At 37.3% G+C, this 25,132-nt stretch overlaps 1 protein-coding gene across 1 annotated transcript in view; it reads left to right on the top strand.

The window, feature by feature from the left end:
• The first annotated feature begins 959 nt into the window (after positions 1-959).
• ube2e3 (ubiquitin-conjugating enzyme E2E 3) overlaps positions 960-25,132 on the top strand; it is a 41,321-nt gene continuing 17,148 nt past the window's right edge. The window contains exons 1-3 of the mRNA XM_079880527.1: positions 960-1,369; positions 2,952-3,158; positions 4,187-4,237. Coding sequence (XP_079736653.1) covers positions 2,959-3,158; positions 4,187-4,237 — 251 coding nt within the window. The 5' untranslated portion in view covers positions 960-1,369; positions 2,952-2,958. The remainder of the gene's footprint in view (positions 1,370-2,951; positions 3,159-4,186; positions 4,238-25,132) is intronic.

The raw sequence follows: 25,132 nt of genomic DNA, 5'->3' as shown, positions 1-25,132 counted from the left end.
AGTGCTTTCAGTTAAAGCCGCAGTTATGACGAAGCACTCAAAATTATGTACTTTTTCTTCACAAAAACAGTACATTCTTTTAGAGCATAGTATAGGTAGGAGAATTAGGATGCAGCAACAGTATTTACTGACAATAAAAAGCCAAAAAGTATATACTATAACAGTACAGACTGCAGTGTAGACAAATGAGAAGCCATACAGTACAAAGTGTGGACTACTAATATAAAGTAGAATGTACTATTAGAAGTCAAGAAGTATATACTGTAGAGCAGAATGTAATATAGGCTATAGAGAGCAGTAAGAAGTCTAATGTTAAACTACTTTAGACAAGTTCAGCAGTAGCATATAAATAACACTACAGAGAAATCATACAATACAGTTTACAGACAACAGAACATAGCAGTAATAGGCCTATATTAATGAGACTATAGAGAAGTCATGAAGTATCATGCAGCAGAAATATAGACTACTTATAAGTAAAACAGCATGTAGAATACTAATAGAGAAGAACACTCTTCTGACCATAGTCACACTACACACTAAAGAGCAGAATAGACTACTAAGTCGTGTATTATTATAAAGCACAATGTACTATATTGACTAGAAGTCATGTAGTACCATAGAGCACAATGTTATATTATAGACTAGAAGTCCCAGCAGTAGACTATTTTTAATGGCACTACTAGATTTTTTAGATTGTCCATAGCAAAAGGTATTGTAGACTATAAAAAAAACATGCAGACTATTACTGAACAGAAACTGTAATACAGACTATAGGGAGGTAAAACAGCATACTGAGCATAGAGAAGTACACTCTATAGAGTATAGAGAAGTCGTAGCCTACAGACTGTAGTGAAGCAGACAATAGAGAAGTCATGCAGTGCTGCACAGGGACTCCCACCTGCACTGGAATTCCAGCCAAACTTCTCACCCACGCTCAAAGTTTCCGTGAGCTGATTGCTCTCACCATGGAGCCCTCACAACAACAACATGTCAAAACTTCCTCCTGACGCCACAACATCCCCTCGTTCTCGACGACACGAGACAAGACGGTCGCCGGTGATGTCTTCTTGTCTTCTTGTCTTCTCCACACGCATGGTGTCACAATTTTAAATCCATCTCTGGTGGAGCATATCGAGAAATGATACAGTTTCACGTTGGTTGTGTGGGACCATCCAACGCGGTAAACGCTTATGTCCACGCGCTGTACAGCGCCACCCGTCGGTTCCGAGTAAAACTGCAGCGCCTCCTCTCCTTCCTACTCTCCAATGTTCACAGCTCGGCCGGAGCCCGTCGTCTTCCCGGCTCCATTTCAACTGGATTTTTAACACTCCTAACCACCCCAGATCAGGACAGGACCACGTCTAAGGTAAAGGAGAAGCTCTAAGGGTGTCGTAGAGTCCACATTAGGCGGGGTAACATCGTCCTTTCTTAGTGTTTTCAGCTCTGAAGAGAGGGGAGCTCGAAACTGACTTCACGCATCAGTTGGTACACCATGCTGATACTGGAGTGCCTCCTACCATAACAAACCTCTTACAAAGGATTTTAAAAGATCCAATCTGAATCTTTTCGCCCCGGCGTGCGTTAAACGACTCGAATTTTCCTCGCAATCCGCTCGCGATATCGCCTTGTTCTCCTAAAGTGAAGGGGGTGGACATGCTGCGAATAGGTGCAATTATTGCTTTCCTTTGCAGCTCTTGAAATCTCCTTCTTCTCAGCGATAGATTCTGCTGGAACAGCCGTGTGTTTTTCTCGTTTAGTCTCATAAGCTCAGCCACTTGCACCTTATTCAGCAGATGGAAAGCGAAAAAACTCAACAAGGCTGTTTTTGCAGAGGAGGGTTTTGTGAACGTGTGATGGTCGCTCTGCAGCTTGTAACATTAAGCGCAAAACTGATACAATGTATCGCGGATCCATGTGAAACGTCATAATGGTTGCAACAATGTTGCCGCTGCGCTATTTACAAATACTATCAGCTCAGTCGATAATGGATTAAGTTGGTGTGTCTGTGGCTTGACGTTTTGTCCTTCTGAATGACAACAGTTTGATGTAATTGGATCGGCTATAGGGTTGCTTGTGTTTTCAGAGTCCAAATATTGGAGTCCTTTTGATTGTTGCTCTTATGGCAAGCAGTTTTAGCGTTCATTCCTCAAACGAATACCTCATTTTAACGTTTACCAGTAGCAAGTATCAATGTAAGCAATCCATTAGATACTAGTTGTGACTAGTTGCTATAGTGTTTATTCATTACTAGTATTCATTCCAATAGTGGCACGTAACTATTTTTTTTTATTAGTTGCATGTGTTTATGCAGTTAAATTCAATGATAATCTGTGATTCAGATATCAGCTATTCACTTCCAGATAGTATGCATTCCAGCTGTTGCTACTACATTTTCAAGTTTTACTTGTACCTGTTCATTAGATAACTCTGATTATTTTTTTGTTTCTTCTATCTATTCAAATAGTTGCTAATCTATTTTAGTTTCCCCGAAAGGCCTAATTATTAAGAGACTTGTGTGTATTCTAGTTGTTACTTACATCTTACTAGTAATTTTTAAATTGAACTTTAAAGTAGCCATTCTGACTTGTGCACACTTATGACTTTTAACAAGGAAGTGTTACTTGTAGAAACTGGTACAGATACCAGTGTTTCTAATAACTAAGTACTAGCAAAGCTGAAGTGGATAAAAATAGATACAGAAATAAATGTTGTTTGTAGAAATAGTCTTTAAGAAGTTTCTGTGATATGTCACTTGAGTGTTTGCTCTTTTTCCTGGCAATCTCATCAAATATTGCTTCTGTTTGTGTTTAGAAACTTAAGGGTTAGGATTCCAGGCAACGTTGAGTTACTGAGCAAATCTGTGATTTTCTTAAACCCCAGAAGAACTTTGGGCTATTCTGTGATCGCAGTCAGCCCTGGTTCAGAACCTCTTGTTGTCCTTTACAAAGGTGGAAAATGTCCAGTGAAAGACAACGGTCAGATGATGAAAGTCCCAGCACCAGCAGCGGTAGTTCCGATGCGGATCAGAGAGATCCTCCGGTGCCAGAACCAGAGGAACAAGAGGAGCGAAAACAACCCACGCCTCCGCAACAGCAGAAGAAATCCACCAAACTGTCCAGCAAAACAACAGCCAAATTATCCTCCAGTGCGAAGAGGTAAAGATGCCATTCACTCTCTAGCTGTTTTGAGGATTAAATGTCATTTTGTTAAGTCAGGCATGTATTCTGTCAACACTCCTTTTTTTTAATCATCACTTTTTGTGAATAAGTGTTTCAAGTTTATTTTTGCAATGTGCCAATTAACGGTTTTGCTGTTTGTGCGCCGTACTTGAGAACAAAAGCACTAAGCTTAGAAAATGACTTAACTGCTTGAGCAAAGAAACCGTCTGATGTGTCATCAACTTATATTTAATGAAGCACACCAAGCAAAAGTTCTCCTGAGACATCGGAAACTTCTACATAAAGTTATTGTGAGGAGCAAGAGAAGTGAGTCAAATCGCTCTGCCTCGTGGTCTCTGTTTTAACCAAGATGCTTTTTTGTTTTGCAAATACAGCGATTCTACCCATAAATTTCATAGCGAGGTGGATTTGGCGCTAAAAACAACGTTAACCAATCAATCCATATCAGTGCTCATTAAAACGCCATAGACTTTTCTCAATGTGGGAGGAATGAAAGATCAAACAGTTATTCTTAGAAAATGTCAAAAATCCTGCCCTGGCTCCCTTACATGCTGTTGATAATGCTTTAGTAACAGCACCCGAGCAGTGCATTAAAGCTCTTGTCAAATATGCCGAAGCACACCCCCCTCCCTCCCTCTACCTCATTTGCATATAAGCTTTAAAAGAAAATCTTTTGTGCTTAAAGTGACTTAAACGCGTAGACGAGGGGTGGGGTGTGAACTAAGGGCAGAGGGCTTTGAGCCGAGGTGAAAATCAACGGTGTGCAATGGAGAGAAAGGCAGAAACGAGCACGGCAAAGTTTTCCTGTTATGGGATTCGGGTTATGCCTCCGAGAACAAAGAGGAAGCAGCCATGTTAGCTGTGCTGAAGGGAGAGCCAGCCGTGCAGTAAACGCAGCAGAGGTAGAGGGCAGTGTAATTCCCCGGCTGCTTGCAATTCTCACAGCTTTCTCACCATCTCTCCCTTTCTCTTTTCTCTCCCTCTCCCTCGCTTCTCTCTCGCAGAATCCAGAAAGAGCTTGCAGAAATCACTCTGGATCCTCCACCCAACTGCAGGTATGTTATTTAACGCATGCTGTCATTTTATTTCTTTATGGGCTGGTTTGAAAAAGAATCGCTGTAGGAAAGAATTGACTTTCAGCACTAACTGTTGGGAGTTTTTAGACTGCTTTTAAACTGATGGATTCGCTCAGGACGGATGTGGCATTTTGCTCCTCGGCTTCAAAGGGTTAGGAAGGATAGGGCTTTTTTTTTTTTCTCCAAGCATTATTGTTACTGATGTTCCTGTGGTCTTGGTGCTGTTGTGTTTGTAATAATATGGCAGATGCTGCTCCGAAGCATATGGCTTTGATTTCACATCCTCATGCTGAACTTACTGCTGAACCCCCATCTGTTTTAATGAGCTGACCTAGAGATGCCAGAACAAGACGAGGGAGCTTTTAAAATCTGCTCTGTTGGACTTGTTTTTTTCCCCCTTCTTTTCTTTGAAGGATGGCAATTTTCTGATTGTTTCTTGGTCTTTTAAAGTGCTTTCATTCATTGGGCTTTTATTGGAAGAGTCTCCTCTGGTCGGTTATAATTTTAAAAGTCCATAATGGATATGTGTTTTGGCTTTCTGTAATATTGGCAGAGATTTATGCTTATTGATTTATGCCTCTCAAACAAGATTTTATAGATGTTGTGTCATGTATTGGCTATATCTGAGCTGGTTTGATAGTATGAGATTGCATTTATTGAGATCATATTTTAGTGATAGACTGATATACTGATCGTTTTGAGATTATCAGTATTGGTTGTAAACTGCACATTTGGCAGATTGCGTTTCAGTTTAGTGATGGAACAGAAATGGCATACTTGACTTTTAAATGCCTACATCTCAGTTGCTTAAATAAAATGTATACTGTTCAAAGGTTTGGGGTTAGTAAAAATGTATACTTTTATTCAGCAAGGATGTATTGGTCAAAATGGATAGAAGTATTTTGTAATATTATAAATGTCTTCATGATTTCATACAAATGCTGTTCTTTTACACTTTCTATTCATCAATGAATCCTGAAAAATCAAGAAATGTTTCCTGAACATCAAATCAGCATATTAGAATGATTTCTGAAGGATCATGTGACACTGTAGACTGGAGAAATGATGCTGACAATTCAGCTTTATCATCACAGGAATACATTTTATTTATATACATTTAATACATTTTAAATTGGATTAAGCCTTGGTGAGACTTCTTTCAAAAACATTTAACATATCTTACAGACCCCAAACTTTTGAACAGTATATTGCCCACAATTTGTGGTATTGAAAAATCCCCATTGGTTGACATTTGACAAGTTTTATGTTTGTTGTGTTGTGAAGCTGTAAATGTATAGTTTGGGTGGAATCTGAACCATCCAAAAAATCTTAAATCAAAATGCATTTGGCCTTGTTGCTTTTTGTTAATTTAGCAGTCAAGTAGAGTGCTAGAGTGTCTCAGTTACCCAACATCTGATAAAGCTGAGTGCAAGTCCAATGTCCAAAAGCAGGCATTGAATACAGCACATTCATTTGATCCAACGTCATGTCAAAAACACCTCCAGCAACTGGTCTCGGCTCGCTTGACAGGTCATGCACTACTGATACTGCACACTAGGGTTCAAAAATGTACCATGATGTGATTTATCTTTTTACAAATTTCACTACCTGACCCAGATGACAGTGTGCTGCTATTCAGCACAGTTTAGGCAGAGGTATTTATGCATGAGATTCATTACATTTTGACTGTATCATTCTTTAATATCTATAAATTAAATACAGATTTGTTGTTTAACAAAGTAGAGTTATTTGTAATTGCAATAAAAATAGCAGCCAGGATCAGATTTTTTTCCCCTTTTATGTTTCACTGAAGAAAGAAAGTCCTATGGGTTTGAAACTACTTGAGGTGTAGGAAAATAATACATAATTTCCATTTTTGGGTGAACCGTTCCTAAGTGCAAATGTTGAGAAACGAATATGCCATGCTTTTTCTGAGAGGGCACAACACAGCATGCGCTCTGCCAGCCGTGAGATCAGTTCAGCAGCTTGGAGCCGTGAGCCAGAGATGCTGATAATGGTAATTGACAATGCAGGGATTTGGTGGCTTTTCATGGTCGGATCTGTGCAGCCACACAGTTCAACACACTGAGATGTTTATCCAGTAACGTTCATCATTAGCTCCCTCACTGGCTCTTTTCTCAGACAGCATTTCCCTTGAGCACAGTTTACCTGGAGGCTGACATATTATACTGATTTGTTGGTAATGTGCCACATCACATAGTATCTCTGGAAACATATCAGTCTAGGCTTTCATATGGCTCTGGGTTTATTTCTTACAGTAGGTCTGGGCTTCATTACTTGAATGGAATGAAAATTCTATCAGTTACTCACCCTCATGTCATTCCAAACCTGTGCTTATGCTGTTATTTGTTTCTGGGCAAAACAAAAGTAGACATTTTTTTATGCATTTTATTTCACTGCTCTTTCCATACTGTGAAGCTTACAGTGACCGGATGCTGTCAAGTGCCATAAATGATTAACATTATGAAGTAGTCCATATGACTCATGCACTGTATTACTGTATATACACATGTAACTCCTGAAATTACATATTTATTATTGGGGGTGGAAAAAAAAGATTCTCCATTGCTTTGTGATTCTATCATCAAAGATTATGAAACTTCAGATTTGCACAGGATATGCACTGTGCTCTTTGCTTGACAATGTGCAGTTTCACCAGCTTATATTTCATTGTCTTCTAATCTAAATGCTCTATGAAGGCATAATTAATGCCGTTTGAAATGCAGTATATATTTGATACGCGAAACTCACTTATATTGATAGATGTCTGAAGGATGCTTGCTTACGGCATGCAGCTGTGCTCGGCTTCATGTAAGCGAGTAAAGTGCCCATGCAATGCTATTTTGAAAGTTCCTATTTTAGTTTTGGAGGTCCCCTACAGGAATATTTAATTTTCTAATAATATACATTGCAGCATCATCTATTTTCTCACAGTGTCTGAAATGGTTCGATAAAGGATCCGTTCTCTCTAAACCCCTCCTTTCCGAGAGCCTATTCTGCTCTGATTGGTCAGATTGCCCAGTCTGTTGCTATTGGTCTACCACTTACAGCGCATGTTGTAAATTAAACTTTACCATTACCTGAATACCTGAATTTCAGCTATGGATCTTCCTTAGCACTTAATACACAGTGATACGAACACGGTTTTACCGTATCAATTTGAGACGGAGTCCTCATTCTTTGGAAGTGCGTGCAAAGTGGATTTGCTTTCACAGTGCAGAAAACGGTGTCTTCTTAACATGTTGATAACACGAACCAAACTCTTCCAGGCCTCGGCTACAACTACAGTGTTTGAGGGCGAGTCAAAGTAGACATTGTTCAGAGGCAGCCAATGAAGACCATAGACTGGCATTATGCAAATTTGTTACAATCCTACGGTTTGTGCAGGAAGTAAGACTGGAATTACTGAATAATTGGGCCGTGAGGTGCCTAAAGATTTCCACCCCTATTTATTATAGCCAAATGGACGTTCAAAAGCCGCTAGACTCATGTGCACAGTATACAGCCTTCTCGAGAGAATTTTTTGGGTGAGATATTCTTTTAATCAGGCAGTTCTCTGGTTTTTCTGTCAGCTCTCCATCAGAGATTGATAGGGTAAACTGCACTTTTGTCTCTGGTTTCACGCTGCTTTTGTAATAAGTGTTTAGGCAGGCAGAGCTACGCTAACATGTTTGAAATGATGTGTTCCAGCATGACTAAAGGGGAAAATGGGTATAGTGATTCACTTATCCAGAGACAAATTCAAATGCTTCAGGTGCTGCCTGACTTTCTGCATTTTCCTTCCAGTTTCTGTCCAGCTACTTGCCCTGTCACTGTAATTTACAATTAGATTCTTCCTAAGAAGCAGATTTTTAACAGTGATGTGGAGAGAGCTCTGAGTTTTTAAGCAATCTATTAAAATTCATGCCGTGGAGCGGGAGACCGACTGCTTCCCAGCTCAAATTTGCATGTCTTCATAAAAATAAACAGTAAAACTCAAATCGCCTCTAAAGATGAATGATGAGTGCTATTGAAGCCTTGCGTCCATGTTGAACAGGCAAAAAGAGGAAGAAGTGCAAAAAGGAAGCAAAAAGGATCTTTGCACCATAGTCCCATTGAAGCTACTTGCGGATGAAAGTGCATTTGTTTATATACTCAACGACCGCTCTGTAACTTCAGCAGTGGTTTACTGTTTGAATTGTCACATTTGTGAGAATATAACATGTATGAGTTGTAAATAATTCCCCTAAGGCTCTTAATAACCAGAGTGTGTATGTTTGAGGAAGTAAGCGGCTTTGATATGAGCTTGCTTGGTGTGTTACAGTACATCTGTTCAGCCTAGTTTATCCCTGAAGTGTGTGTGTGTGTGTTAGGACTAGGCTATATAGCTATGAAAATATCATAGTTTTTAATATCAATTATATAGCTTATCCTGTAGAAGGTTGGTTTACTTTTTTAGTAGAGTAAATGATTAAAAATAATCAAGACAGGGATCTTTAAATTCTTTAAAAACTTCTGTGAACTTGTATGATGACTCAAGTTGAATCATGGAACCGATTAATTGAAGCAAACATTTCAAATTAACATTCATTGCACTCTGCATTTTTGCTGCTGAGGTTTAAATCAGAGACCATATTAAAACGTTTTAATTCTCTAAAACTTGCTGTAGTAAGAAGCAGCTGTGTGAATCTAGCTTACTGATGTGGTTTTTCGGAAACTGAGTGGGCAAATAAAAAACACAATAAAATAATCACAAAATGTTAGTTGATTTATACATTACCAACAAATTAGTATTGCATGTACAGTAAATATCGTGTATCAACCAGCCCTAGTGTGTTTGTGCTGCTTAAAGCATTATTCGTGGAATTTTCTGGGATTTTTTTTTTCTTTGATAGAATTCCTCTGAGTAATGAGTTGCCATATTGGCCCTCATTATCAAAGCTCTCTCAGTTGAGAAGTGAGCTTTCATGCCTCTGTTGTGATGGGTTTTTTATTCCGTCTAGAAGTTGAGTTTACGTGACCTGTGGCTACAGTGACACAGTATTCGACTTGTTAAACATGTCAGCAGCCCTGGATGAAGGTGTTTGACCACAGTGCTGATGCAACAGTTTGAAACGCCGGCTGTAGACAATCCGCTCCAGGATTTCTGGGTTTAATTTTGTGGTTCTTACTTAATAAGGAGTGTGCTATGGTATTGCTTTAATGTTTATCATTTATTATGCTGTTTTAATTTAATCTCAACATTGTTTTACTCAAACGCTCTGCATCATTGGTGTACAGCAGGGTTCACCAATCTTGGTCGTGGAGGGCCGCTGTCCTGCAGAGTTTAGCTCCAACCCCAATTAAACACACCTGAACCAGCTAATCAAGGTCTCACTAGGCATACTAGAAATTTTCAAACAGGTGTGTTGGAACTGGTTGGAGCTAAACTAAGGACAGCGGCCCTCCAGGACCGAGATTGGTGAACCCTGGTGTACAGTCTCACCAGTGTGTGAACCATGTATTCAGGCAGGAATGTTGGCTTGGGGTGCTCCGATTGATCGGCTACCGATCGCTGTCCTTCGATTAATCACTTCTAATGACTCGATCAGCGTTCTCTCAATTTGCCGATCTCGGAGACCTATCTGACAGTGCATAAAGACGCGCTTGCTGTAAGAGGTATGGCGTACTGTATATGACATGCTTGCAGCAGTGCCATCTCAATTTCTGTCCGGCATTGGTTAAATAATTATAATGCTGAAGGTGAGCTACAATTCATACATCTTTATTAAATAACTCTTGACAAATGAAATCAGTAAGACGTAATTTCACAAACAGCGTGAGTGGATTTCATTGAGATTTCATTGATTATTTAATTTATGAATAATATTTTGGTTTGCATCTATTAAGTTCCAAATAAAAATTATTATATGAGTACCTTGTATTTGTAAAATATTTAATTCTGTAGATTATCCAAAAATATTCCTTATTAAATAATATTTACTTAATTGTTTAATATATTAACCATTTGTTTAAAATCTGTTTCAAGTTATCTTTATTTATGCCATTACCGTGATATAAAAATACTTGTACTGATTTCTGCCATATCATAACTAATAAGTTTTTTTCTTTTTACACAAGTGTTCCACTGTGGATTCATCTATTGACCTGGAAGTGTTCGGCTTGTTTTCTTTATTGATTTGTAATTCAGGCCATTGCTGTAGATTTCACACACTGTCTTTTTTTTGTCCTGCTCTGCAAATATTGGAACAATAATATAAAATTTATGGACCGAAAAACTAGACCTTAGATTAAAACAGAAAGCAATTTTATTTTTATATCTGTCCTTACACTGCAACACAGAGGCGCAGTTTAAGGGAATTGCTTCCCACAGTTACGGTGTTTAGACTAATGAAGAGACTCATTACAAAAGTAAGGTTCAGGAACTTTGCGGCCTGTACGGCATAACATACCATCATCGTGGTTATTATTGCAGACTGCCGCAGTAACTCCCCTTCATTATGCCTGAATAAAGAAGTGCAAAGACAATGGATGGAAGCAGCGCACGCTGCAAGCCTGCGTGCTGAGACGCTCTGAGTAAATATTTAAAGAGGACTCTTGGCAAGATTGTGTAATTGAGATCTGATGCATACTCATGAATCACAGAAAGCAATCACGTCGCCAATTATGGCCCGGGTTCTCTCGTAGCCTGTGCTGATGGTGCTCTCAGCGCTATTACACACAGGTCAGACTCTCCGCAGGCAGTTTGTACACTGAAAAATCCTGCAAATGTATTCAATGCTCAGCAACCCTTTGTCTAAATTGAAAGGTAGCCCTTCAGCAACGCCTCGTTTTCTCAGGGGGTCTTCCTTAACCCGCTTTCTTTCTTCTCTGTCTCTCTCTCCGTATCTCTCTTTTTTTCTCTTTCCCTCGGTGAAGCTCACATTTATTACAGGCTTGTGACAGTGACAGCGTTTATCATGCCCTGGCTCTGGTCCAGCTGTCAGATTCACTGTGGGGCTTTTTTTTATTGGTGTTGTGTCAGAGAATGTCCTGCGGACAGCCTCACAGCCGTCACAAGACACCCGTCTTTCACACGAAACAGAACAGTAACGCTCAATGAGGTGGTAGTCAACATGAAAATTGATCCGATTTCCGATTTAATACTAACGGTTCTGGTCTTATTGTGAAGGAATCATGGGTGGACATTATTTCAATGAAAATTTGTCTCTTTGTAATCTTTAATCAAATTGTGATTTTCCCCCCTTCCACCTCTTCTTTCCAGCCATTTAGGCTACTGGATAATGTTAACTAATAGCCAAATAGCTTGATGCATGAAATATTTTTTTCCCCATAGACTACCCTGGTTCTCTTTTATGTGATGTATTTCACATGAAACGTTATATAAAGGAAGTAAGATAGGTTTGTTTTACACATCTGTTTTATTTGATTATTTTTGTATTTGTCGTAAAATTCTTTTTAACTCTTTCCCTGCCATTGATGAAAATATCCGTCATTTATGAGACAATGCTTAGAAAGAGTTAAACATTTTTAAATTCATCCCTGCTTAAGCCACACACAATCAGATGGCCATTGTGTCACATCTCAAGGTGTTTTTTTTACATTCGTATTAATTAATTTAGCAGACACTCTTATGCAAAGTGACTTACACAATCGGACAAAGAAAAAAATAAGAATAAGGCCAAAAATAAGTCAATCAAAATAAATACTCATTTGTGTTTATTTTACATACTTTGGCTAATTTACTTTGCTTTCTGCTACCAATAAGAGCGTAGTACATTCTGGTCTGTTTAACATATTTTACCATATTCCTATACAGGTATCCACAGAACTCTCCATATTTCCCCCCAAAATCGTTGCAGAAAAGGTCTGCAGATTTCCTTTAGGCATGCTGATAGTCCAGAGCTCTGATAATATATATATATATATAGCTTTCTCAACATGTCTTATTCCTTAGTGTGTTATTAAAATAAGTGTCTAGAATGGTGAAGAATTCAATTTTTTTTGTACTTGTTTGTTGCTTTTGCGCTTGATAAAGGGAATGGTTGGGCAGTCATTTGCTTTGACTGGAACTGCAGACATTACTTCTATTGTGTCAGCGCTCACAAAGGCGAAATGGTCTGAGCCGCGTCTATCAATAGTCAGCGATATCCCTTGCCCCTGTCTCTGAGACTGCCTGAGGAAGCTGGCATGTTTATTTCTGCAGATGGGTGTTAGTGCTTTGACTGCGCTTTGTTGAAGCTGTTATTTTTTTTTAAGAACGTTCTACCCTCACTGTGATAAAGAAACCATGCTCTTGTCATCTGATTTCCTAAAATTGAGGCAATGAAAAAGATTAGATGAGTGTTTGTGTTTACTGTGCACAGAGTTTCCATAGTCATGGGAGTTTAAAAAATGCATGTATGTCTTGGAAATTTCTATATTGTGAATTTTTCCTTTTTAGTCTCTACATTAGCCCATTTGTTTTTGTATAAAATCTTGATACTGTATTACTATTCACAAAAGACTGGAAACAGATATTCATCTGTCAAAGAATGTGGAAACCATTAATAACAATTCAACTTATATGCAATCGCAAGTGTGTTATTAACGATTTTAAATGCTTTTTACTTTTAGAACTAGTTTATATTTATTTTATTTTTTGTAATATTTTTTTTTTTTTGTATTTTAAGGTTTCTTCTAGGAAAAATTGCATCTTTTAAAATTCAACCCTGCTAAAGCCACTCACATTTAGATGGCCATTTGCATCACATCTTTTTTTTTTACATTTGCATTTATTCATTTAACAGATACACTTACAAATGAGAGTCATCACAATCAGTTTTGAGCTGCTCTCCACAAACATTGCTGTGTCAGTAAAAATAGTCCCGTCATATAATTCGGTGGCTAAAAGAAATGTCCTTGTGCATTGTAATGGAATGAAAACATATTCTTAAGCGAGTTTGGAGCCCCTTCTTTTCTAGCAGCAATATTAACCCTAGAATGCATTTTCAGATTTGTGTCAGTTGAACCTGAAACCAGGCTAATTGCACAGGGTTTCCGTTTCCTTATCCAATTGCTATTCATTCACACAACCCACTGAATAGCTGATTTTTTAAATATGTAGTTTTCACATCCCTGTCCAGAACTGTCTGATTTTTTTTCTCTCTGGAAATGCAAATGTAGCACTATTCTAACATTTGGATGTCAAAAGCATGTATGTGTACATAAGCAGAACATGTCTGTTGGATTCTTGTGTCCGCCTTGCCTATTAATGGTGCATGATCCTCCCCCACCCCCACGCCGCTGAGGGCCATCGCTCCATCACCCACTGCTGATAAGACGAGAGAGTCATGTCATGGCTCGACCGTTTGGCCTGGTCTTTAGATAACCACCCCATTGCACCTCACACTGTGACTGTGATAACCAGAACCTTTTCTTACACACACACACACACACACACACACACACACACACACTAGGCTTGTTCTCTGGTGCCATTACATCAACTGTGCTGTCCTATACATCTCTTAATGTGGTTGTGGTGGTTACCAATCTTGTTTCACAGATTGGTCGGGATGTGTAAAGGCATGTTGATTGATTGATTATATTTGACCATTTTGTTTAAAATACGATACATCTTTGCATCATACATTAAAAGAAACAAAACAAAGTCAGGATAACACAATAAAGCCCTAGGGCTTATTTCCATTGAGGTCCTGAGGAAGGGGGGACAGAGCAAGTGGCAATAAATCAAGCATCAATCATCACATCCATATAAATATTAAATAAAACCGTCAAGACAAAACTGTAAAATATTGTCATACTAAAATTGGCATCTAAGCCATTTTTTCAGTGCCTGCTTAAAACCTACTAAACTTCTGGTCATCTTTAAATTTCCTGGCAACCTGTTCCACAAGCTTGTTGCTACAAACAAGAAGGACTCTTTACCTAAATTACTCTTAACTCTTGGAGGTACAAAATCAGTAGAGCTGCCTCTGGTAGAGTTGCTGTGAACATCTCTCACTCTATTGAAATAATTATTCAAATATTTGGGGACAGCCCCATGCACAGTCCTATCTACCATACACAGGTGAATCTGAGAGACTCGATCTTCTACTTTTAACCACCCAATAGTCTCAAAATGAGAAGTATCAAGATGAGTTCTCATGGGGAGGTTCAAAACAAGCCTTATAACCCTATTTTGAGCAGTCTGAAGCCTGAGTTTCAGGTGCTTTAAGACACCATTGTACCAAGGGCAACATGCGTAATCAAAATAAGGCTGAATTAGAGCATTTGCCAGAATTAACATAGCTTTTTTGTCCAAAAACTTTGAGATTCTGGACAAGAAACGTACTCTTTGATTTACCTTCATTGTCCCACTCCAGACAAGTGGCAGTCCAGCACACAGCCAAGGTAACTAACCGAGTCCTTTACATAATCTCATTATCACCAACTAAAACCTTAAAACCAGGGGATCTTTTCAATTTTATTTTAGACCCAAACAGTATGGCTTCTGTTTTCCCTAAGTGAAGTGATAGCTTATTATCTGACATCCTCCTGCTGACATTCGATAGTTCTACACTTAGAGATGTTGTATCATCTGTATGGTTTCGTGGGCCTGTATGAGTGGGGCCCTATGAAATCAGTTTTATTTTTCCCCAAATTCTGCTTTTACTTTTGAATTTTTCTTGAATCCAGCTCTGGAGATCATGTTCATGTGGAGTGCCCTCATATAGTGATATAGCAGATGCTGAAACCTACACGATTGTCCACGAAATCCGCGGCACTAATTCACAAAGAGACACACATGCAGACTTCATATTTAAATAGCAGTCTTTTTTGCACTGCAATAATATTCATATACACTAGTGTGTATCATGATTTGATTAAAGGGATAGTTTGCCAAATATAAAAATTCTGTCTAATAATATAAACAGTGATCAACGAACATAAACGGAAGCTCAGCCTTCCTTGTTTGACACGTAACACCAAACTTCATAGATTCTTGTGGAAGCTCAAAAATGCTAGAGAAACCTGTGATAATGAACCTCATTGGTTGTTGAGCGTCAAACAGAGTACTGCTCGGGTCTTTGGTAAACCCGCACCCGCAGTACTTAACAAAATACCCAACCCGTTCTCCGAGAGCAGCACCCGACCCGTTTGACATAAAGACCCCGACCTGTCCTGATCTGCACTTGCATTAAATCATCTACATCAGGTAGAACAAATTATTTTCTCATGTAACACAAGCAATCTAACCAACATTATGCATTTTGAGTTGATGCATTTAAAAAAATAGACACGCAGCCCAACATAGTAATAATTAAAAGAAAAAAATATGAGAATATCCATCTGTCGTGTAAACATTACAAAACTTTCGCCTACATCATGTGAATAATCTGCCCATACAGGCTATTTTGAACAATTGTGCATGATTATGCACATTTGTTTAAATCATACCATAGGCTATACAGACGCTTGGAGGTTAAAATAACATTTAGCCAAGGATGAGCCTTTACTGTCTCAATATCAGGGACATTTCAGCAAATTCACTCTGCATTCACTCTGTCTCTCCTGAAACTCTGCAGTGTATACTGTATGTGGCCGTTGGTCCTCTTAGCAGCATGAAAAATAAAAAATGTATTCAATTTGCGAATAGGTTATTTGACTGAAGCTGTCAATCACTTCAGTTGCAGCGCACAAACGCTGATGTGCTTAATGCTGCAAAGTGTGATGCAATTGGAAACCTTTGACGTTCTTTAGACTACAGAGTGTGAACACAAATAAACACGGGACCGTTTGAAAGCAGCTGTCCATCAGTGTGTACCGAATTGAGTCGAAATAGTCTTGGCTATTGGACCAGCAGTCCGCCCGTGCCTATTGATTCCCGACCCACACCGCAAATGACCAGATATTATTCCACCCGTTACATCATATTTTAGCGGTTTACCCGTCGGGTACCTGTGCAAAACTCTGGCGTCAAGCAAGCATGCTTGAGCTTCCTATTACCAAATTTGAATTCTCCATGTTTGCTGATCAATGTTTACATGTGAATAAAAGGCTAATATTGTCTCTTCAAAATATTCATATTAATTTTACAATCTCTTTATGAACGTTTTAAAGCATGGGAGTCTTGGGTGACTAGACTGACTAGAGGGACATAAATCTCTGTTTTCATTTCAAAATATCTTCATTTGTGTTCCAAAGGACATGAACAACATGAGGGTGAGTAATTGATGACAAAAGGTTCATTTTTGGGTGGACTAACCCTTTAAGTGCAACCTCTGATTTTATTCAGCCAAAATTTGCCAAATTTTGTGACATTCCGCGTTATACAGTAAATTCCATTTTTATGCCTGGAATCTGATTCATAGATCTCTATTTAAGGGCTGAAGATCATTAAAAGGCTTATAAAGCAAGAATCATTCCCGTTCAGGCTCGTTAAAGTCGTTTATTATTTATTTATAACACCGCCGATACTTGAACACACTGTTTAATATGGGGTGTCAGCCACTTTGTTGTTTGCTCTCAAACCAACCCCCCATTTGCTGTGTCTCCTATGGAGACGTAACCTTGTTAGGCCATTACTGCTGCACTATAGCCCCCATGACGCTTGGGCTCTCTGGGGCCGCATATTATGATTCCTGCCGCTCGCTGCTGGGTTATTTGCATTGTGGTAAAATGAAATTAGCTCCTATTCAACTGATTTCACAGTTATCTTGAGTGTAGACTTAAATGCTCAATAAAGCTCAGTGATTTCTTCATTCTTCACAGCTGTACTGTCCATTTTCCTTTGGCTTGTGTTTTAGATGAAGACTGATGAATAATGAGCAAATTTGGGAAGTAACTGCTAGTGTGTAGTAAAGTGTAGCTTTGACTTTTCAAAGGTTTAGGGTCCTTATGTTTTTTAAATAATTCTCTTATTTAATGAGACACAGTAATATTGTGAAATATTACAGTTTTAAATAACTTTTCTATTTTTAAATATATTTAAAATATAATTTATTCCTCATGGCAGAATTGAATTGAATGAAAACAGTTGTGCTGTTTGATATTTTTGTGGAAACTGATTTTTTGTTAAATTAAAAAGAACAGTAATTTGACGTAATGCATTTTTTTTGCTGCACAAAAGTATCAATTTATTTAAAAAAAAAACCCTTTTCAACGTTGCTGTGTCTTTTGTCATGTCTTTACAGGATAGCGAGGTGAGACAATAATTAATTGCACTCTTCTATTTTCCTCTCTCCCGCACATACCAAAAAAATCTGATTTATTTTATTGAATCCATTCGTCACTGGGTCATTTTTATAACACAATGCTACTATTCAGCTTCAATTTTGTTAGATACTTTTTTAGTTTTTTTGTAGAGTAACTACTTTTTCCAAAAGGTTAACTTGACTGTAGGTACTATAAATGTGTGTAACTGTTAATGACAGTTCAGAGTAGCAATAAATGGATATGAGTTATTGTAGTGTAAATTCACTGTGCCCGAAATCAACTTTTGCCCTATTTCTTTAATTGGGCTCCTTTCGTCTTCCTGTGATTTTCAGGTTTTACCTGTTGCTCTAATGGAGAAACAAATCATGACAGTTTTATTGTGTGTGTTTATAGTGCTGTCTTGTGACATTAAGCGTTCTCGGATTTAGTAAGAACTATTTCAGACAGCTGCAGTAAGTCTGCCAACATGTCCTTATGTAAAGGGAGAAAATATTTAGCCAAATTTGATCAGATATCTTGATATGGAGTCACAACAACTCAATGCTTTATTGCTTCTTTCATTTTAATCTCACAGATTGTGAAATTTGTGTTTCATAGAAGAAGGAAAGTTGTAAAGGTTTGGAACAACATGAGGGTGAGTAAATGTTGACCGTTTCCAGTTTTGGGGGGTGAACTATTCTGTTTAAGGATGATTTCAATGCTCTTGTCCAAAAAGCATTTGATTTAAATGCAGTTATAGTTTTGAGAATGGTGTAGTTGTGTAGGAACATTCCATTGGATTCGAGTATCATGTCATGACTGTTATGATAGCTTTAACAAAACAAATCCTCCTGTCATATAAGCAAATGTTTTGCTCACCTGACTGAGTGTCACACATGCTCACCCACCATTACACCGAGCATGCTTGTGTGTATGTAGGACAAAGGAGAGCCAGGGGTCCTAAAGAGAGCCTCGCTGCTCTGCACGACTGGGACAAAAGCAGGCAGGCCCTTAGGCCGAGCGCAGTCTCTTTCCAACACACACACTCACACACACACAAAGGGAGGATCGCCTTCAAAGCATGTCAGCTCAAATCGATTAGGCATTATCACAGTTCTCCCCTTTGAACTCCACAAAGGTTCTTTTCTTCAGCTCAAAATGGCTTGTCAAGGAGATGTCCTTCAAAACGCCACTTGTTTTCAGACAGGTTTCTATACTTCAGTCGATAGCACATGCATGTTCAACCTACTTGGTGTGTGACCAGATCAAGGCTGTTTTTGTGTATTATTTTTTTTAAGTTCATGTTATTTTAAAGAATTTGTTTGTGTTGATTTGTACAGAGTAGATTTCAAAAGGAATAATTCACCCACAAATGAAAACTCCATTTCTCTCCCCTATTCTGTCATATTTTTCAGTACATCATAAAATGGATCATCAAACTGCATTTTTAGATCAGTGTTATTTTAGCATGATGTATGTACTTTTGTATTATTTAATAATATTTTTAATTATTCTGAACACATCTTTTTTGTAAGTGTTTTTTTTTATTTTAAAATTATTTCATTTTAATTTAATCATTTCAGTTGTACAACCCCAATTTGGGAAACCCTGGTCTATTGCCGCTCTTAATGGCCATCAGATATCTCACCCAAAAATTATGGAATAATATTTTTCATAAAGTGGTAAATTGTGTTTTTTCTGCGCAAACAAAGCACTCGTGTTGCTTCATAAAATTGAGGTTAAACCACTTGGGTCACATGGATTACTTTTATGATGCCTTTACTACATTACTGGGGCTTGAAAATGGTAGTTGCGTAGACTGTCAATGGAGGGACAGAAAGCTCAGATTTCATTAAAAAGATCTTCATTTGTGTTCCGAAGATGAACGAAAGTCTTACGGGTTTGGAACGACATGAGGGTGAGTAATGAGTAATTAATGACAGCATTTTCAGTTTTGGGTGAACTAACCCTTTAAAAATCCTGACAGATCCCATGGCAACGGGTCTCAGCTGAGGGAGCTCAAAGATCCCGGTAATTCTCTGTCTTTCTCTCTTCTCTATTCTTCTTTCTTGGATGGAAGTGTTAGTCTGCTTGTTTAGTGCTCTGGTGATTTCATGATTGTGAAATCTTAGGCTGATAGTGGGCTTGACGTGTTAAGCGGGGTGAAGCTGCCTTAAAACGCACCGCTGGAGCAGGACGTGTCCTTTAAGCCTAGGAAAACACACATACAGAAGGTCCTGCCATGTCATAACCCGCTAAGGTGTCATGCCGCAGATGGGATTAGGTTCTCACTCATGAAGCATGTGGATGTTTTGCATGTTACAAGTGAGGGCTGAGCGGGATATGCAACCACTAGAGATTTTTGCGATACCGTTTATATATTTGTAGCTTTATAAGTGCGGGGATTGATAAGAGTTTTAAAAATGTTTTTGAAAGAAGTATCTTATGTTCACCAAGGCTGCATTTATTTGATCGAAAATACAGTTCAAATACTTTTTTTTATTGTGAAATATTAATATTAATATTATTATTTTCTATTTGAATACATTTAAACATGTAATTAATTCCTGTGCTAAGCTGAATTTTCAGCATCATTACGCCAGTCTTCAGTGTCACATGATCCTTCAGAAATCATTCTAATATGCTGATTTTGAAAACAGTTGTGCTACTTAATATTTTTGTGAAAACTGATACTTTTTTCCCCAAGGATGAAAGTTAAAATGAACAGCATTCATTTGAAATAGATTTTTTTTTTTTTTTTTTTTTACAGTATACAAGTCTTTTGATGTCACTTTTGATAAATGTAATGCTTTCTGAATTAAAGTGTTTTTATTTATTTTTTAAATCGGTAACAACAATCGGTTTAGTTTAGGGTACAATTCTCATTTTATTCTCATATTAACTAGTTGCTTAGCATGCATATGCATAGCTAGGATATTGGCTGTAATTGTATATACATATTCCTCAACAATTGACTGGACTATTCATTAATAGTCATTAGCACATGGTTATTTAATATCTAAACACTTCTTCATTTGAATTTTGAGGAAAGTTAATCATATTGTGATAAATCATTACTGTGATTGCTAATATGACTCATACTGTGATTTAAGACTGTGGTCATACCGCCCACCCTAATATGAGATTATGCTAACAGATGACTTTACAATAAGCACTAATACGTATAGGCCATTTGCAGCAGTGACTCTCTCACAGTTATGTGGCGCGTACTCTGAACATGGACTCTATGTGGTTAACGCTTAAAAGCTGCTGTAAATATTGCAAGGAGTCGAGAAAACCACTTCCTGTAGCAAGTGCTTCTTAATAGAGGTGACACACACACCTCTCACTCAGGGGTCTCGGGTGTTTATTACAGATATTATCCAGAATCAGACGGGCACGCTGGAGGATTCATAATAATGTTTGTTTTTCTTCAATACAGCACAGAATTACAGTAATTGTGATTGGAGTAATTGTAGCTCATTGTAGCCTAACAATGGAAATCTCTTCATTCATAAGTGTTTGAGTAATGCCAGCATGAAATGAAAAATCCTCCTGTTTGGACTATATAGATATATATTTATAAATAAAGTGATGATAATTCTGGGCTCAAAACATTGACTGAACAGATTAATGCTGGGGTTAAGATAATGGTAGAGGAATGTTTAAATTTCTGTGAACAGATTATGATTACTATTACTATAAACTCACTCATAAACTTTTCTTCTTGATTTCACTTTGATTATTTGGGGTGTCTAGTCCTTTGCATCCAAACTGATCTGTATAATTTCCTTTGACTTTTGCTCATTGACATTGGGACATATAGTCCATATTTATATTCAACATTGTTTTGCTTCCAGTATAAAGTTACATTTGGCATGAAATAGAAATTGCGATCTGTGTAAAACGACTTCTTGAACGAGAATAATGTAGGCCAAGTCGTTGGGAGTGGGAGGAGAAGAGATTGTTTTTGATTGAAAATTACGAGGGCACAAAAATATAAAAATATTTGCTTCCTGAGAAAAAAGTAATTTATAATAAACACTGCAATATTCTATGAAAAAAAGAATTGTCAATTTGACTTCATGGTGACTTGGATGTGGATTAGTTTCTTGCATGTGTCTGCATGACATTTACCAAGCTTCAAAACTTTTAGTAAAAAAAAAACTGTAAAATGTTGTTTTTTACTATTTAGCACGATTAATTAAAAGATTGCAATCTCAGTTTAACACACACACGCAATCTCATTCCTAAATGACAACGATTATATTAAACCTTTGACAAAATCACACTGAAACATTAAAATCCGTGAGTCATTGAATCATTCATTCAAACCGAGTTAAAAAAAACAAAACAAAAAAACCTTTTTAAGTAGATTAACATTTTGTCAGAACCTCTAGTAAATTACGTTATTTTATTAAATTGTCTGTTCAGAATCGTGATCTTTTTGAAACAAACATTGTGCAAAATGATACTATTTATTGGTTTATTTATGCATATATTCAGTATTATCCCTTTTAGTTTTAGTTAATTTAGTTAATATTGTTGTGGATTTTTAACTAGATTTTTTTTTTACTGAGTTTTACTTCCTGCATTAAAGAATTTTGATTGTACTGTGCTATGAAATGGCTTAAAAACAACTATTCCTGCAAATACAACCCGCATATCAATTTGATCTTTCTATTGAGAGTGTTATCATGCTCGCTCATTCTCTGTTGTCCCTGGATCACTGCCTACAGTCCTGTCATCGTGCACTCCCAGACCTCACAATCAGCATAGCAAACTCACGCTCAGTGTAATGAATCACTGTCAGCGTTCAGCCCAGACAGAGCAACTTCATCAAATCACACACTAGTTCTTAACCGGCACGGCTGGGTGAACTTCACCCTTAATAGAGAAAGAAATTAACTAGGACTTGCTGCAAAACCTTAAGTAACAAAGATACCCACATAGTAATTTTGACACATTTTATTTTGTTTAAGCCTAAATGGCTATGGGTTTTATTACCAGATGCCATAGTGATGTAGTTTGCTGTTAAATATCTGTATTCACTGTCCCTAAGGCGAGTTTTGTTGAATGTGCAACTAGTATTTTTAATTTAAAATGTGTATTTAAATATATAATATGTAAATGTATGTTTTGGAAGAAAAAGTGTTCGTTCCACATAATACGCTTTCGGACACTGATTCATAGCATATGTATAAAATCCAGCATCTGATTTCTGTTGTTTCAATGGGCATAAGCATTTCTCAAATCATCTTTCTTAACCCCTGTATAAAAATTCCAGCTCCTTTCTCTTGACATCAAGAAGAGTGGGCATTGCTTAACTTATTCCACTTCCTGTTCCTCTACGTGGCAGAGGGCAGCCCGGCCGCTCGCGCTGCTTATCTGAGCTGTCAGCCTTCATCAATCTGCTCTACATCATCATCATCACAGGCAGATGCGGCAGGTGAACGCTTCGCCTACTGATGTCTCAGCACAGGTTTATTTATACACACTGGCCATATTGACTCAGGGCTTATTTTTGCCTTAGTGGCTTTTCATGCTGAGCAGAGAGGCAGCGCTCGTCCAGGGGTCCTGTATCAATGCGCTTCAGACCACTGAAATCAATAGGCCCATCTCCACCAATAGCAAGGATTCCAGGGCACACAACATTGGTATTGGTATCAACCAAACAACCACTTTATTGGAGACCTGAGTATTGCTTATAATTATGTATTTGTTTTATATATAATATTATCAGCACCAATCATATTTACGTATTTATTTTTATATCCATACATTTATGTATTTGATGTCGATATGTATTCTTCAGATAAACCTACTGATATATAATTTATATAAATAAAATAAAAAATATAATAAAAAAATTAAAGATAACATTTATACATGATGTGTGTATATATGTAACACATTAATATACACACGTTTTCCTTAAAATTGTATTTCCATATATCATTAGTTTTGTCTAATAAATTATTTAAAAGATAAAAGTGTATTTACATATGAAGAGTTCAGATGCAAAAACCTCTAAGTGCCATCTGAAATTTTCTTCTAGAATGATCATTATCTAGCTCGTTTATTTAAATTCAGTAATTTCACTTAAATGGCAATTAATAGGTAATTTTCATTGACATTTAAGTGAAATTACTGAACTTAAATATACGAGCTTCATAAAAATGATCATTCTAGAAGAAAATTTCAGATGGCTTTTGCGTCTGAACTCTTCATATATACATATTTAATGTATATAAAATGTTGTCTTTAGAATATTTTACTAATATATTTTATTTTTTATATATCAGTAGGTTCATCTTTATTAACATACATACATACTATATATATAGTAAAATATTTAAGATAATATTATATATATATAAAAAAACGTTATATATAATAAATATACATGATACGAATATAAAGTTATTCCTCCACCTGCGTACTTGGATTGCTCTTGCTAAAGTGGACAGATGATAAAAGGTATCAGTCGGTAATATTTTCTCCACATGTTCATTATGTTCTTTTCCCTACATTCATTTTCTCGGAACAGTCTTTCATTTGCTCGTTGATGTAAAACAATGCATCTGCCGTTAAATAATGTACGACGATAAAAAAGGAATTTAAACTCGGTCATGGTCTGAATGAAAAATTACAACCGCATCTGAAAAGCATTGCTACTTACATTCACAGCTGATTAGATTACAGCACAACCATCAGTGTGCATTCCGTCTTAGTGAAATGCTGAGGGTATCTCATTAATTCCTACTGAACAGTTTAGCAAGTACAGTGCTGCATTTCAATAACCTGCTCTAAATCAATGTCTGCAGGAATAGTGTTGAAAGACAGCAAGATCTCATGCTTTCTGCTTGATAAATGTACCAGATTGATCTAAGGTGTGTGTGTGTGTGTGTGTGTACAGGGTGTGAGAGTGATTCCGCATATATTTGATGTCACAGGATGTTTGTGATGGGTTTATGCGATTGTGTCATGCTTCTTCTGGAAAGCATCAGTCAGATAAGCTCCATCTTTTATCTTTGAGTTGCTTTTGTTGAATATGTCATTCTGCTATAGCAGAATAATAGTATTACTTTAAGGTGCTTTTCCAGTGAATTGAAGTCTCTGGTGTTACATTTTTAATGCTGTCTTTGCTTCATGCAGTATTGAAATGAGGCAAATTTAATGTTAGCCACACTAGGAGAAAAATATGCTTCAATCATCTGTCCAAATAATAATCATCTTTATTCTTCTGAAATTACCAAAATTTAAACCGTTATTAACTGAAAATCGTGCCCTCTGGAATCTCATTTTCATTTGCGCATATTCAAACTTGCAACACAAGAACTAATGATTTATGGTATCACTGATATCCTGATGCGTAGCATCTTCCCCTGGCAAGTTTGAATATATGCGAATAAGATTGAAAATGGGGGAAAAAGACTTGCATTTCAAATAAAGACTTAAATTATAGTCTATTCCTCATATTCTCCCTTTATATATCTTCAGAGGAAAGCAAAAGCTTTAAGAAACATCCCACTCAGTTCCTCAGCAGTGAATTAGCATATGAACAAGCACTTATCCTCCAAAGAGGTTTGTGTTTATAGCACCATGAATATGAACTGGATGTGCAATGACACTAAGATTCTTAGGAAGGCGTTGGTGAAAACGTTATTAATGTCTGTGAACTTCCTATGTATT

This window comes from Squalius cephalus (genome assembly GCF_949319135.1).
Source record: "Squalius cephalus genome assembly, chromosome: 9".
Taxonomy (NCBI): domain Eukaryota; kingdom Metazoa; phylum Chordata; class Actinopteri; order Cypriniformes; family Leuciscidae; genus Squalius; species Squalius cephalus.
Note: the sequence above shows the minus strand (reverse complement) of the source record. Positions and strands in the feature narration are given on the sequence as shown.